We start from the raw sequence: 17,384 nt of genomic DNA on the forward strand, positions 1-17,384 counted from the left end.
AGCTGGAGCGCCTCAGATTTGCACTCTGATTTTAAAAGATTTATCATTTTTTTTTCTGTTGCTTCTTTTGACCTAATTCTTTTTTTTTGTCCTTTCTATAACACTTTAAACTTGCATTTTCCAGAGAATCATAATTTTCCTATGAGTGGAAATATTTTTCTGGGTTAAAACAGCCAAAACAGAGAAGGTGAAAACAGGGGAATCTGAAAACTGGAAACAAAAACAGCAAGATACCAAAGTTTAGACACAATGGAAATTTGTGAAATAGAATTGTGTAGAATCTAAACACAATATGAACTCAAACTAAAATTAAAAAGGCACCAAAGGAGCAAAGAACAGCAGATTCAAGCAAATAAAGAGACCCAAAATCAAGAAACAATCAAGCCAAATAAAAGGACTACTATGAATTGTTGACAATATGGATGAACATGACTTGACAAAATATGTATAGATTCAGAAAATTAAAGACTCAAAGCATAATATGAACCAAATAATGAAAGCAATAAAGACTCAAAAGCCTAAAAGAAAATAGCAACTCAAAGGTGTATGGAATCCTATCACAAATTGCACAAGAAATTGTTCAAGATCAATTGAACAAGAGTGCTTCGGTTGGATCTTCCACAAAGCACACCAAGAACAAATTAAAATGTAAAAAACAGCAAGACAAGTATGGAAAGTAAATGACAATATGAAATAAAGAAGAACTAAAATTGAAAAGACAAGGAGCTACTCATCTTGAAGAACCAAAGCTCTGATACCAAATGATGGCATTTTCATGAAGTTCTTCTTGAATCAATGTAGAGTATGGGGCGGAAGCAATGAATGAGAGTGAGCAAGATCCTCCTAAGAGTGGTGTTGATCTTGTAGGTTCATGATAAGTGTGGGTATTGGGTGGTTCGGCCAGCCCAAGGGAAAAGATGAAGGAATTGAAGTTTAGAGCCTAGGATTCTAGGGAGAAGCAAAGTTGAGCACAAATTGGCAGCATAACTTTACTCACAATAAACTTGCAAAATACATGAGATAGCCTCCCTATTTATAGGCTATTTGGACGTAGAAGCTAAGCTAATGTGTAATGAAATGGAATCCAAATGAAATGCAAATCATAGGTCATGTGCCATGACCGGTCACACATGGAAAGCTTCTAGAAAGTTTCACTCAAATGTGCTTTCTACACTACTCTAATTACTAAGCACCCCTAATGGGCCTTTATGCAACAAAAGCCTTCTCTTCACAAACCGTAGCTTGGCCCATGTCTATGTGAAGCTAGACGGTCTAGGACTCTTCATAGATGCTCCTTATGTAGCCGCTCCTCTTCATGGCCTAGACGCTCCTCATCATGGCTAGACGCTCCTTTTGTTGAGGCTAGACGCTCTCATCATGGCTAGACGGTCTTAGTCTTGGAAGCTTGGCTTTCATAGTGTGATGAGCTTGGGCCCTCCTCCATCACCAGACGTACCCACCAGGGGATTGGTTAGTCTTTGGACATTGGTATTCTAAGCCTGATGTTGGAGATCGATATCAGACCTCGCCAGTAGAGGGAGAAGATCGGACATCGGTCGCCTGAACGTTGTAGAAGGCCACGTAAGGTGGGCCTAACAGCCATGACAAGTTAACAGTTAAAGACATGAGATATGTGGGAAGCCTAAGTCACGAGGTACCCGTGCACGTGGTGTGAATGACACATGAAGGCGCAACACGTGTGGATAATCCTAGGAGGCATTAAGGCCCATTAGGATTAGGGTTTCCAGAGCAAGTTGCATGCATGGCACGTGAATACTTAGGGCACCCACGAAGCAGATGGCGCTAGAGACTAGATGCACAAGTTGGAACCCAAGTGGCCACTCTGTCATTTGTTGCACTCCAGTTAAAGGAAGTTCATGTGCCAGATACGCTAAGATTCTATGAATAGCGACGCAAGGACATTCTCCAAGGAACCCTAGTCAAGGGCAGCGACGCAAAGGTAAACCCTAGTTTCAACCTATATAAAGGGTGTTAAAACCCTAGTAAGGTACGCAGTTTTCAAGACTGAAGCTAATATACACTCTTGGTGTTTCTTTGCCCTAATACTGACTTGAGCGTCATAGTGCAAACGGCCGCTAGGACGCCCCTTTGTCTTTTGCAGGTGGGAGGTTTCTTAACCAAGAAGGAACGATTCTTAGGCAAGATCGAAGGGCCGTTGCAGTTGTTAGAGTCAACCGACGGAGCAAGTCAATCGGCAGGAACATTTGGCGCCCACCTTGGGGCCCGTTAAATCAAGGTCCCACTCGCAATCATGTTAGGAGTTTTTACCAGCAATATGAGAAGTACAAGGCAAGCAGCCGCTGGATTCGCATGAAGGGTACCCTCTGGAATGGACAATGTTACCACACAACAAATATTGGATACGATGAGTGCCCTCCAAGCAGAAGTGGCGGCATCACGCAGTGCCAATGAGGAACAGTGTAGGGATCTGCAACAGGTAAGGGAGCGCGCAGCAGACGAACGTGCACCACTAGCACCACTTAGGGCACGTCCCATGTCGTTCTCACGAGCGATCATGAATACAGCGTTACCAACAACGTCTCTGGGCCCGAAAGTCTCCTTCACAGGAGTAGAGGACCCAGAGGCCCATCTCACGGTGTTCCACACCCCGATGATGCTCACTGGAGGATCTGACGTCGTGTACTGCAAGATGCTTATGAGCACACTATCAGGCGCGACATTAGAATGGTTCGTTAGCCTTCCCGACAGACACATCACCAACTTCGACCAGTTTGCTACACTGCAGGGAACAGTACCTTGTGAACAAGGCCCCCGCCCGACTTTCTTCTGATGTTTTTGATGTCAAATAGTACCAGGGGGAGTCCATGACTACCTGAACAGGTTCGGGATCCAAGTGGTGAGATTGAAGCTCACTGATGAGGCCATGATAGTACATGCATTTGTCAAAGGAATGCTACCCGGGCCTTTCAGTGAATCACTGCTAAGGTTATACCCGAAAACATTCACAGAGATTCGACGCCGAGCGTTAGCACACATTGCCGCAGATGATCGAGTAACGCAGAAGCAAGGTCTCGTCGGTCCTGTCCGACCTCGAGCAGCCGCACGACCTCAGCCTATGAGGGTTCACGAAGCGGCCATAGAGAAAAAAGGGGCAGAAAAACCCTAAGAACAGGCCCATGCCGGGGCACGCGCACAAAGGGATCTTCCCCCGAAACATAATTTTTGAGTGGAGCTCAAGGAGTTGATCGTTATCCCAAACATAGCGGCAAGACTGAAGGTACCGACAAAGACCGATAGGAAGATGGAGCCCAACAAGAACGCTTGGTGTGAATTTCACCAGGCAAATGGCCACTACATACGTAACTGTTTGGCCTTAGCGCATCAACTAGATGAACTAGTGAAGAGCGGTTTCTTGAAGGACTATCTTCAAGAGCCACAGGACGACCAGGCACTGGTAGCTGCAGGAGCGGATCAGGGGCACGAGGTGCCTATCGACGGAGAGGTAAATACTATCTCGGGAGGGTTCTCAGGAGGAGGGTGCACTGCCTCCCAGCGAAAGAAATACGCACGAGGGGTAATGGCAGTGGAGATACAACTGGCGGATCTGATCCCTGACGTCGACCACACCTTCACGAAGGCCGACCTCCAGGATTTCGTACCTCACGATAACGATCCAATGGTGATTTCAATGGTTACAGCAGGGAGAAGGGTGCACCGCGTCCTCGTGGACCAAGGAAGTTCAGCCAACATAATGTTCTTGACGACCTTCAACCAGTTACAGCTGTCCACGGACCAGTTAAGGCCCTACACCGGATGTTTGTATGATTTTGCGGGGGACGAGGTGGAGGTTCGTGGGCACATCTAGTTGAGGACAACATTCACGGATGGCGCGTCTTCGCGCACTACCAGCATCACCCCTCTCTTCATATTGTTAGGGAGACCAGCTTTAAACAGGTTGGGAGCAGTTCCCTCCACGAGGCATATGAAGATGAAACTAACTTCCCTTGAGGGAGCAGTGATCACCATCAAATCTGACCAGAAGGAGGCGAAGAGGTGCTACGAAAACAACCTCAAGATGAAGAGAGGGGTGTTTTCTATTACTACCAGGCCACCAAGAGAAGACGGAGTGACCCGCGAAGAGGTCGCTCGAGAAAACCAACCCGAGCCCGCACGAGGTGTGGTGGAGAAGGAAATTGGTGGAAAGATGTTCAAACTGGGGCAGTCCCTGAGCAAGGAGTCACAGGATCAAGTTGCTGAGGTCATAACACGACACCTCGACGTGTTCGCGTGGACCGCCGCTGGCATGCCCGATATTGACCCTGATATCCTATGTCATCGTCTCACCATGGACCCCAAGGTCCGACCAGTCTGCCAGAGAAGGCGAAAATTCAATGAAGAAAAGTGTCAGGTCATACGGGAAGAAACAGAGAAGCTACTAAAAGTTGGTCACATCAGGGAAATCCAGTACCCCAAGTGGCTAGCCAACGATGTACTAGTAAAGAAAGCCAATGGAAAATGGAGGATGTGTGTCCAAGAAGGTTTTCCCAAAGGATTCTTACCTGCTGCCCAGTATTGATGCTTTGGTGGACAGCGCCTCCGGATGCATGTTACTCAGCTTCTTGGATGCCTTTTCTGGTTACAACCAGATCATGATGCACCCTAGGGACGAATGCAAGACCGCGTTCATGACAGAACTGTCTTGCTATTGCTATAAGGCCATGCCCTTTGGGCTAAAAAATGCAGGGGCCACCTACCAACGATTGATGGACAGAGTATTAACGCCCATGTTGGGGCGGACTGTCCAAGCGTACGTATATGACATGGTGGTCACCTCCCAGCAGAGGGAGCAACACGTAGCTGACCTGGAAGAGCTATTCACCACGATAGCAGAGTACAGGCTAAAGTTGAACCCAGAGAAGTGCGTGTTCGGGGTGGAAGCAGGAAAGTTCTTGGGTTTCCTACTCATTGAACGAGGAATAGAAGCAAATCCCGAGAAGTGCACTACCATAATAGCTATGAGAAGCCCAATCTCAGTGAAAGAAGTACAGCAGTTGACAGGGCGCATGACCGCTCTGTCCAGATTCGTATCGGCACAAGGGACACCCTTATTTCCAGTGCCTGAAGAGGAACAACAGGTTCGTCTGGACCCGTGAGTGCGAGGAGGCGTTTGTCAAATTGAAGGAGTACCTGGCCAGTCCACCGGTGTTGTGCAAGCTAGAGCTAGGTATCCCGCTCTGCTTATACTTCATAGTTACAGAAAAGGCGATCAGTTCGGTCCTATTGCAGGAGCAAGACCAGACACAGAGGCCAATCTATTTCGTCAGCAAGGTATTGCAGGGGCCAGAGGTGAGATACCAGGCCTTGGAGAAAGCAGCCTTAGCGGTCGTATTCTCAGCAAGAAGACTCTGCCACTACTTCCAGAGCTTTACCGTGATAGTGATGACAGACCTTCCAATCCGTAAGGTCTTGCAAAAGCCAGATGTAGGGGGCAGAATGGCACGATGGGCGGTGGAACTGTCTGAATTCGACATACACTACGAACCTAGAGGCCCCATCAAGGGCTAGATCTATGCCGACATCGTAGTGGAACTCTCCTCGGCAGCCAACACACCAAGAAGGGGCAAATTTCAGGTGCGTACTCTCTGTTGATAGTTCCTCAAACCAACAAGGTAGTGGAGCAGGTGTTATCTTGGAGGGACCGGATGGGTTGCTGATTGAGCAGGCCCTACGGTTCGCTTTCAAGGCCAGCAACAACCAGGCAGAGTATGAGGCCCTGATCGCGGGAATGTTGTTGGCTAAGGAGATGAGAGCAAAGGAGCTATTGGCAAAGAGTGATTCCTTGTTAGTTACAGGCCAAGTCACGAGGGAATACCAAGTTAAAGACCCTCAAATCCGCATACCTAGAATATGTCCATGTCCCGAAAGAGTCATTCGAAGTGTTCGAGTTAGTTCACGTTCCCAGGATGCCCGAGCAGACCTGCTTGCAAAGCTAGCCAGTTCGGGCAAGGGGGCAGACAGAGGACGGTGATTCAGGAGACCCTGAAGACACCTCGAACCACCACGGGCAATGTGGCAAAAATTCATCAGGTAAGCACATCGGAAGGGACGAGGATGGGTCATTGATCGCTAATGCAAGAGATAGTGAAAACACCCAGAATAAGCAGATACCCAGTTGCTGGGGAAATAGCGCCGCAAGTTTACCAGGTTGAATCAGGAGAAACCTGGATGACGACCTACCAGCGCTACTTAGCCGATGAAATACTCCCGTTAGAACCCGCAGAAGCTCGAAAAATCAAGAAAAATTCGAGCAAGTACACCCTAATCGATGGGAAACTATTCAGGCACGGATTCACCCATCCTATACTGGTATGCGTGGACGGTGAGCAATGCACACGCATCATGGAAGAACTACACGAAGGGATATGCGGTTGCCACATCGGTGGCCGATCTCTCTCGTCAAAGGCCATTCGTGCAGGGTATTATTGGCCAACCATGAGGGAAGATTGCACGAGATACGCCCAACGGTACAAGCAGTGCCAACAACATGCGGATTGGCGCAAAGCGCCCCGAGAGGAGTTGGGATCGATCTACAGCCCATGGCCATTTCATACCTAGGGGATCGATATTCTGGGGCCTTTCCCTTTGGCGGAACGACGGATGAAGTACATTGTGGTTGCCATAGAATATTTCACGAAGTGGATCGAGGCCGAACCAGTGGCACAGATCACAACCCATAAAATCCAGCACTTCGTGTGGAAAAACACAGTGTGCCGGTTCGGAATCCTGAAAAGGTTGGTATCCGATAATGGTACCCAGTTTGCAAGCCAGCAATTGGGCAAGCTATGTACGTAGCTGGGGATAAAGCAAGTATTTGCATCAATAGAACACCCCCAGACGAACGGACAGGTCGAGTCAGCCAACCGAGTTCTGCTTAGAGGTCTGAAAAGAAGGCTGGACAAAACCAAAGGGACCTCAGCAGAAGAAGTTTCTAGAATAGTGTGGTCCTACCACACTACCCCTCAGTCCACAACCAAGGAAACGCCATTCAGCTTGGTGTATGGTTCAGACGCTATGATCCCAGTAGAAATCTAGGAAAACTCACCACGTTTCCAGAACTTCGTGGTCGAGGAGTCGAACAAGGAAAGAAAGGTGAACTTGGACCTACTGGATGATGTGAGGGAGGAAGCAAGGATTAAAGCTGAAGCCTTGAAAAGGAGGGTGGAGTACTAGTATAGCTCTAAGTTGAGACCTCGGCAGTTCCAGGTCGCCGACCTGGTGATGAGAAAACAAGCTATCTCTCAAGTGGACCGGTCCTTTCAGAGTAACGGAGGCCCTTGGGAATGGAGCATACAGGCTCAAGACATCAGAAGGCGGCGCGATCCCTCGCACTTGGAACGTGACCAACCTGAAGTTTTATTTTAGTTAATCTTGCATTGTACATGTTTAAGGGGACACTATTTTTCCCTTGAGAGGGTTTTTTAACGAGGTCACCCGAATAAAATTTATTTAGTTAAGAAATGTGCATTGCAATTAAACGAACCTCTCTCTTGTAGTGATAGGCCAAAAGCGAAAGTAGTATGGTCCCCCAAGTGGACCTCCCTCTTGCGTAAGTTCACCAAGCCCGAGAATAGTATGGTTCGCTGAAATAAAGGAACCTCTTCCCTTGAAGTGATACACAGAGAAGCAGAGGTAGTTTGGTCTTCCCAATAAGCCCCTCTCGTGTAAGTTCACCAAGGCAAAGAGAAGTATAGTTCAAATGCCAAAGACTCGCTCCTTGACTCTTGCAGCAAGGTCGAGATCAGCTATCCCTTGACTTTATACAGCAAGGATGAAATTGCGAAAGTGTCGTTCACTCGGGTTAGAAACACCAAGGGGGGGACATACATTCCCTCTTGCGTATTAACTCCAAGATCGAACATCATACGAAACAAATGTGCTACCTAAAGGGCGAACCAAAATCAGAGGCCCTGTATGGAGAGCGAAGCGAATAAAGGCAACAATTAAACAGAAGATAAATACTTATAAAGGTATACATGCAAGAGAGTTTGTTTGTCAACAAAGACAAAATTACAAAATGGAGTCATTCTCGTGGCACGATTTGCCCGTCAATAACACAGTTGGACTCACCAAAGGGGGTAAGATCCACCTCAGGATGCGCACATGCAAACTGAGTAATGGCGTCTTGAAACCCCTCACCATAAGCGTCAACGACATCGTTAGTGAGCTCCTCCTCTGTCTTTTTAAAGGACTCAATCGTCCCAGCCAAGAACTCAATTTTCTCAGCCAATTAGCCCTCAACCTGCCCCAGAAGGATTTCACGTTGCGTGACCCTCTCTTCCAGATTGGCCACTTTGCCCTTCAGTTCCGCCACCAGATCTTCGAGCTCGACTGCACGGGTACGAAGAGGCAAGATTTTCGCTTCTAGTTCAACCGCCTCTTGGCCCTTGTCATGAAGGGCCTTCTTGGCATCCTTCTCAGATTGATGAAGGCTTGCCAACTCCAAGTACATGGCGGTCTCGCGATTGGTAAAGGTTTTGGTCCTGATGGTCAGTTCCTCCTCGAGCTTTGCCACCCTAACCTTGAGGTCCTCGGCCTCTTGGTTCCTGTTAAGCGCAAGGTTAGAGGCAATCAAGAGGTCCCCAAGGGCATCGACCACACGGTCCTGAAGGAGATTGCCGCTTAAGCCCTCCTCCACCTCTTGACCTTGGAAGCGACTGAATATTTGTTGGAGAAGCAAGGAAAGTGGTGAGGTGGAGGGCATCTCTTGGCCCTCGGGGGCACTCTCCCCTCCATCCTCGTGTACAACAAGGGGGAGTGGAGAGGAGGTGCTGGGAGGATGGTCCATAAAGGTCGGGGTCCCACCCGATGCAGAAGTCGAGGCTGCCACGGCCTCACCAACTCTTGAACTTTTGAAGACAAGGCCGGTGCATGTCTCTTCGTCATCAGTTTCGACAGCCACCACCCTTTCTGGCCTGTCAACAACGGATGCGGGTTCGGTTGGGTGAGGAGCAGGAGCAGCTAAGGTCGAGGGGGCAATAGGCGTTGATGTGCCCTCCCCGGCAGCGGTCGCCTTTCACTTGGCCAACAGATCGGCCAGTTTCTTCTTCTTGTTGTTGCTAAAGCCCATATCTGCACATAGACAACAAGTTAACACAGGGAATAAAAGACTAAGAGAGACTGCATGAATAGTAGAAATGAATGTGCAGAGAAATGCAGAAATCATAAGCAATCCCAGACAGTTATGAGCATATTACAAGTAGTGAAATTGTAAATGGAAAAGTAATCGGGGAATAAAAATCATACCTTTAGAATATTGAGGTTCGAGGGTTTGAGCTTGGGAAGGAAGAAAAGAGAGTGTTTTTTTTCGCAGAATGCTAAGTGAAGGTTCGCGTAAGTAAAAGTGATGAAGCAGTGGTGGGAGCATAAGGGTTAAAGTGTTTGAACAGTACGAAGAAGTTCGAGCGCCAACAAGTCCCAACAATCGATCCTGACACGTGTACTTTGATTAATGAAGAATGATGAGATGTCACTTCGGTGTACTGTTCACGCCCGTTACCCAGTACCACGTAGGTCGCCCAACGCGATCACTTAGTCTCTTCGTTGAAACAAGTTACAGTTCGAGACTGGGGGGCTTGTGTCCCGACCAGTCCTCGGTCATCGACCTAGAGAATGACCTCAGACATCACGCACCGATGCTTGGTGATGGAAGGGGGGCCACGAGGTGGACCCCAGACGTACCCACCAGGGGATTGGTTAGTCTTTGGACATTGGTATTCTAAGCCCGATGTTGGAGATCGATATCGGACCTCGCCAGTAGAGGGAGAAGATCGGACATCGGTCACCTGAACGTTGTAGAAGGCCACGTAAGGTGGGCCTAACAACCATGACAAGTTAACAGTTAAAGACATGAGATATGTGGGAAGCCTAAGTCACGAGGGACCCATGCACGTGGTGTGTATGACGCATGAAGGCGTAACACATGTGGATAATCTTAGGAGAAGTTAAGGCCCATTAGGATTAGGGTTTCCAGAGCAAGCTGCATGCATGGCACGTGAATACTTAGGGCACCCAGAAGCAGATGGCGCTAGAGACTAGATGCACAAGTTGGCACCCAAGTGGCCACTCTGTCATTTGTTGCACTCCAGTTAAGGGAAGTTCATGTGCCAGATACGCTAAAATTCTATGAATAGCGGCGCAAGGACATTCTCCAAGGAACCCTAGTCAAGGGCAGCGATGCAAAGGTAAACCCTAGTTTCAACCTATATAAAGGGTGCTAAAATCCTAGTAAGGTACACAGTTTTCAAGACTGAAGCCCTAATACTGACTAGAGTGTCGGAGTGCAAACGGTCGCTAGAGCGCCCCTTTGTCTTTTGCAGGTGGGAGGTTTCTTGACTAAGAAGGAACGATTCTCAAACAAGACTAAAGGGTCGTTGCAGTTGTTAAAGCCAACCGGTGAAGCTAGTCAACTGACAGGAACAAAATCAAACAATTACAAAGTCACACTTTCACATTTCTATTCATTCTAGATTTTAAAACTAATGAAGTTTGGACTATCGAAGTTTCATTCCAAGGTTTCACCAATTGATCCAAGTTAAACATGTTATTTCAAATTCTCAAGACAAAACAATTAATCCAACTAAAAACCTAATTCCAGTTTCTACAAAAGATTTATCTAAATTCAAATCATTCGAGTAAAATCATAATTTTATAAAGATAAAGTTTTACCCTACACTGGATCAACACATCTCATAAAACTTAATTATGATTTTAATATAGTTTTTCTTACTAGAAAACATATTGATATTCAAGGAATTTAATTTACAAAAGAGAGAGTCGATGATGCTCCTTAATCCTCTAGTTTGCTCCAAAAAGTTAAGATAACAAATAAACATGACACCACATATTCAAACTAATATAGGGATTCGTCTTTTCTAATTAGACCTTAACATGACATATAGTCTAAAAAATATATAAGAACTAGAAATTATAAAAAAAAAAAACAAAAAATACTACCCTAAAGGATTTGTTTGGATTGAGGAGGGAATTTGTGAGGAGGGGAGGGAGTGGATTTGTGAGGATTAGAGAGGATGTGTGAGGTTGTTTGGATTGAGGGATGATAGAGTGGATTTGTGAGGATAGTTTATTGTAAATTTACAAATTTATCCTTGTTATTAAAAAATATTTGAATAATGAATTATGATTTTTTTTAAGTTTGAATTAATTAAATATTTTTAATATATAATATTCATAATTATTTATATTTTTAATAAAAAAATTAAAAAATATAATGAAATTTTTTTTGTGTTAAATTGAAATAAATTTATCAAATACATTAAAATTTATGAAAATAATATTTATTATTATATTCATTTGTTACTTTATATAACTATATATATTGTTGATATTATAATTTTATTTATTTATTTATTTATAATTATATGTATAATTATAAATAGTATAATTAAATATTTTTGAAATTATAAATAATAAATAAATTTATATAATATTGAATTTTATATATTATAATAAAATGAATGCAAAAGGATATTTTGGTAAAAATACAATAATCCACATCAATCCCTCCAAATCTCTTCATTTTGTGAAGAGTGAAAAAAACCATCCACCCTCTCCCCCATCCACTCCCCCACCCTCAAAACCCTTGAAACAAACACAAAAAAACACCCCCTCCCTCCTTCCCCATGGAAACAAACACACCCTAAAGGAAGTACTTTTTAACTGTGTTAGATATATTCTCATCTATCTTCTAACTTATAGATTAAAAAAAAAATATTTAAAAAATATCTAAAAAGAAATAAGATAATTTGATATTTTAGGAAGATTGTGATTTTTGAAAAATAAATAATGAAATTATTTAATTTTCTATTTATAACATTTAAAATTAATTTTAAAAACATAATTATCAAACACTTTTAACTCTTTCCTTTAATATACTCACAAAATAAGTTCTTACAAAGGATCCATGCACATTCCCATATAAGAACAGTTCATAGTTCTCTTTGCCTGCGATTTTATTTACTGTAACATAATTGTGACCAAAATGATAAATTTTCGGATACTAAAAAGTTTGACCATTTATTGTTAAATAAATCACGAACACAACACATGAAGACAAAAACTGAATATTTCTTATTACATAGATCGTGGACATCATATAGGATAAGGTGTACCTACTTAATCATTAGACAGCTTGGATCAACAAACTAATTATTTTGTATTAAGAGATGTATGGGAGGACATATCCTATTAAGATAACGATACCCTAGGAACTGTACACAAAACCCAAGCGTTTGAGTTGATTTAGAATACAAATTTTGTTATTATCTTGTAGTTCCAAAATATTATACTTATGCCCTTGTGTTCTATACCACGTAATTGGAATACTGTAATTATGGTAATTGTTACAAGTAAAGATTATGTTTCATGATTATCCCGAGAGTTCAATTTTCACTCCAAATCATGCCATCAACAATACCATTGTACATTTAAGCTTAAAACTACATACTTTTTAAACAAGTTCTAAGGGCTGTAAAGTGCCTATAGGGGATAAATTTTGATATTTATTAAATTTTTTGTGGTGTAAGTTTGTCTTAGAAATTAATTTCATTTCTTCGTTTGAATACATGATTATATATAAAAATTCTTGTACCATTTGGCTATAGGTTGGAAAATCAATACAATCATATGCATGATGTCTTGAAAATAAGATCATTTATAATTTTCTGCATTGAATTTCATTTAATCAAATCTTTGTTGATCAAGTGTGATCAAGTGCTTTGAAGAATCCAAATCTAAGGTGTTTGATGAAAGGTTGGTGTTGCTGCTGTGTTTGGGTGAGATATGGGTAGAATAAAGTGTGATCCACTCCTTTGTTGAATCTAAAACTGATGTGATTTAAAACATTTTTGAAATCAAGTATTTTTCCAACTAAGTGAAAAACAACCCGTTGTTTTGTTGAATCATCCGGTTGTTTTTCTCTTAGGAGTTTTGAAAAAGGTTGAAAACTGTTTTGGTATGGTTGACTTAACTGTCAAGCCAAAACAATCGGTTGTTTCGTGGTTTCAACCGATTGTTTCTTTGAAAATCCTAACATAATTCTGTTTTGAATGGTGAATCTGTTTTAAATGTTTTCTAACTGAATACGCTCCTTCATTAAATTCTTTGACCAATCTTTGAAAAATATAAATGGTTTGTTTATGTTTTCAAACATGTAAGAAACAACTTTGAGAAATTTAGTTTGACAGATTTGATTCTAAGATTTCAAGATTCACATCAAGCTTTGGATTTTCCAGTGAGAGTGGAATAGGATTGCAATTGTATTGAATTCAGATTGTATTGTGATCAGGTGTAATCCTTTCTAAACCTATTGTATTTCTGGTGTTGTGTTGCCAAGGAGTATTGTATGTTCTTGAGGTGTTCAAGATCAATACTCTTGGTGGTTTGCCAAAGGTAGTGTGTTTCTTGAAGGATTCAAGGTCACTACTTTGGTGGTTTGTGTTTTGTAATATGGTTTGATTGCTTAGTGGATTACCCAGTGGTATTTTGGGGACTGGATGTAGCTCTTGGCTTAAGAGTGAACCAATATAAACTGTTTGTGTGTTTCTCTCTTACTCTGAACTCATTTAAATTGTGTTTTAAGCTTAACTGATATAAACAACCGATTGTTTCGAAGAAACAACCGATTGTTTTCTGTATATTGCTGCATAAGTGTATGAGTTCTTGGCTAACTTGATTCCTATTCTGGATTTATACAAAGAATTTCATTAAACCTAAAAAAGTTTTCAAAAACCTCTTTTAAACAATTCACCCCCCCTCTTGTTTAAGGCCATATATTCTAACAATCTTAATTATGTTCCTTCATCCCCTCCCCCATACCCTTAAAAATAAATAAATTATGCGCACAATAATCCTTGTTTTTCTTTCATACTAATAATAATAATAAAATAATGTTTTTGTAAGAATAATATTAAAAATTACAATTTCAATAAATAATTACAATAATATTATTAATATTATTATTAATAATAATAATAATATTAATATTATTTTAATTAATTATTCATATTATAATTCTTAATATTATTTTTAATATTATTGTAATTATTATTAATATTAAAACTCCTATAGTTAATACTATTGTAATTATCATTAATATTTAAATTATTATTACTAATCTTATTATAATTATCATTAATATCATATTTATTATTATTAAAATTATTGTAATTTTCATTAATATTATATATGTTATTATTAATATTTTTGTAATTATCATTAATATTATATTTGTTATTATTAATATTATTATAATTATTATAAATATTAAATTTATTATTTTTAATATTTTAGCAATTACTATGAATATTAAAATTATGATTATTAATATTGCCTTGTACTTTCAGTATGCACATCAGAAACTGCCAATTATTGAATCCCAATAACCAACATGAAACATATAACCATGCAGAAACTTTGTCATGGGTCACCACTTATACATTCATTGGTCACCACTTACACTATAAGGTCTCCTATGACCACCACTACATGGTTTCACCCACCCAAGTCACGTTCATAATCTCCACCTAGGTGCATTGACACACATCATGCATTACCAACTTTTCAATCAAATAACCAAAATGAAACACATGACTCTGTACAAAAGTTGGCATGGGTCACCACTTATACAAACTGAGTTAACCACTTACCTGTATGCCCAACACTATCAATAAATGTTTTCACTCAAAATAACACTCAATATCAATGAATTTATTAACATACAAGTTCACATTCGTGTGGTCCAATGACACATTTGTGCCCAAAATATGATATCTAACAATACTACACTATGTACAATGCATACCTACCTACACAAAAAAGAAAAAAGAAATTTCTTGCATTCCATTCAAATGATACATGAATTAAATAACTTAAATCAAACTCAAATTACTTCCATTCATCCAAAACATGTATAGATTGTTCACGTGTACTCATAATACACTAGCGCAGAAATGCTAAATAAGGACGGCTATTTTACATTTACAATGGCGACTATAGAGTCGCATTTGATCAACATGCATTCGTAAATCAAAGAGATACAAATGCGGCTATATAGCCGCATTTGTAAATACTATTTATAAGGGTGCCTATTTCTGGTAGCCGCATTTGTATATGCTTCTGAATCAGGTGACAGGGTTTAGGGGTATAGCATTTACAAATGCGGCTATTACCATAATCGCATTCGTATATGTGATTTACAAATGCAGTTATTACCAAAGCCGCATTCGTAAATGTGATTTACAAATGCAGTTATTACCAAAGCCGCATGCAGTGAACACAGCTTTGGGTATCACTTTAACTTGCCACAATAGAGAGAAAACATTGTGCGGTACCCCATTGGGAGAGTTACACAAGGTCAGGTATGCAGATTTCACAGAAAACAAAAACACCATTTGAATCCCCACTCCACATGATAACATCCTCAGATTCCTTTCTCAGAATCTTCCCTGTAATAAGGTTCATCAACTCTTCCTCCATATAGCTTTCCTACTCGAATCTAGGCCTTCTCCACCTTAACCTCCATGACCACTCTATAGCCTTTCAGGAGCCTACCTCGCCCACCATCTTTCCTTGATCCAAAGAAATGATATACAACTTGGGGAACAAATGTTTAACCTTATTATTGTCCACCCAGGCATCGTCCCAGAAACTAATTTTATCCCTGGATCCAACTTTCCATGTAACAGAATTGTGGAACCAACCCTCACCTTCTCCCTCTCCACATGCCTTGGAAAGATCACTCCACCACCAGGAGTGACGCTTACCAGAGTCTTCATTTCTAACATCACCATTATAATACTTAGATACTAAGATCTCTTTCCATTTCCCTTTTTTCTCACTCATTAATCTCCACTTCCACTTTACTAGCAAGGCTCGATTAAATTATAATATCTTTGACCCCAATTCTCCTTCCTCCTTTACTTTGCATACATTTTCCCACCGGACCCAAGAAATATGTTTGTGATCTTTGCCTTATGCCCAAAGGAAACTTCTCTGGATGCTCGAGATTTTGTTACAAACTGATGTTGGGACTTGGGACTTTAAAGAAAGAGAGATAAAACAAAGGTATTTGATACACAACCTATATAAATGATCTCTACTGGATATGCATATTTGATAGAAGAACCATGCTATTTTGACATCAATAATTTTTTACACATATTTTATATCCTTCATCTTTTCTTTTCTTTTACAAATACAAAAGTTCATTTTTTAATAACCATATTATTATTCAGAGTGGATCATCAACTTGTTGATGAAGTTTCAAAACATTATTTCCAAATACAATTCAACACTTGTCTTTCTTCTCAAACCTCTCTCCAAAACTATAAATTTATTATATATACAATGAGTAGCATTATCCTATAATATATATCATGCATTATATTTGCAAACTAAGTTGCATCTCACAAGTTCTTATTTAATTCCTTAACCTTTACCCTTCAAACCAAGCTATACGTAAACATATGATCATTCATCACATATACCACATACACAGAACGTAGTCTCAGAGGAGGGAATCAACAATGAGTCTGAATTCATCCAAGCTCACAGCTCCATCTCCGTCTGCATCAAGAGAAGCAACAAGGTGCAGACAGTTCTCTAGTGACAAGTCTAGACCCAAGTTTTGCATGACTCCATGAAGGTCTTCCCCGGACAGAATCTCGTTCCCATCTTCATCCAACGCTTCAAACGCTGTGCTTAGGGTGCTCGCGAGACTCCCACCCTCCAAGTCCCTGGTGTTCATCTCCAAGAACTCGTGTATGCTCAGTAACCCATCTTTGTTCTTGTCACCTTCTTGCATCATTGCACTCACTTCTTGCTCGCTAGCGTTGTACCCTAGTGACCCGAAGATTCCTCCTAGCTCTGCCTTCGTGATTCGCCCATCGTTGTCCACGTCGAATGCTCTGAATGCCTCCACTAGGGAAAGAACATGGTTCAGGGTCTCCATTTCGGCACAGAGAGAACCCACTTGAGCCATGTTCACGATTAGAGAGTGGTGTTGTGTGGTGCTGTGCGATTTTCCATTGTTATTCAGCCCTGTAAATATTTGGAAAGAGGGAACAAGAATTTATGCTGCTTTTGCTTTTGTGGTGGTGAAGAATATGAAGATTATGGGAATAGGATCTACCATGGTTGTAAAGTTTATTCTTTCTTATCTTCACACCCTAGGTTTGGGTGTAAAGTATGGAAAGTTCTTCTTTATAAAGAATAATTTATGTGAAATTAAACGCCTATATTCGTACTTTTAAAAACGAAAATGCAACTAAGGTTGCTGTATACAGAATGTGAATTGAGGGAGATGTTCAATAAAAATAGGCTGATTT

General features: G+C 41.3%; 1 protein-coding gene across 1 annotated transcript; it reads right to left on the reverse strand.

The window, feature by feature from the left end:
* Positions 1-16,190: 16,190 nt before the first annotated feature.
* On the reverse strand, positions 16,191-17,116 carry LOC137824022 (putative calcium-binding protein CML29). The gene has a single exon (XM_068629443.2). The coding sequence runs from the start codon at positions 17,036-17,038 to the stop codon at positions 16,565-16,567; it is 474 nt and encodes a 157-aa protein (XP_068485544.1). The 5' UTR covers positions 17,039-17,116; the 3' UTR covers positions 16,191-16,564.
* Positions 17,117-17,384: the final 268 nt, after the last annotated feature.

This window comes from Phaseolus vulgaris, chromosome 8, assembly GCF_051622355.1.
Source record: "Phaseolus vulgaris cultivar YP4 chromosome 8, ASM5162235v1, whole genome shotgun sequence".
NCBI classification, from domain to species: Eukaryota; Viridiplantae; Streptophyta; class Magnoliopsida; order Fabales; family Fabaceae; genus Phaseolus; species Phaseolus vulgaris.

What these genes read in the sequence shown, in the direction of transcription:
- LOC137824022 (XM_068629443.2), bottom strand. Translation starts at nt 17,038, where the DNA reads ATGGCTCAAGTGGGTTCTCTCTGTGCCGAAATGGAGACCCTGAACCAT.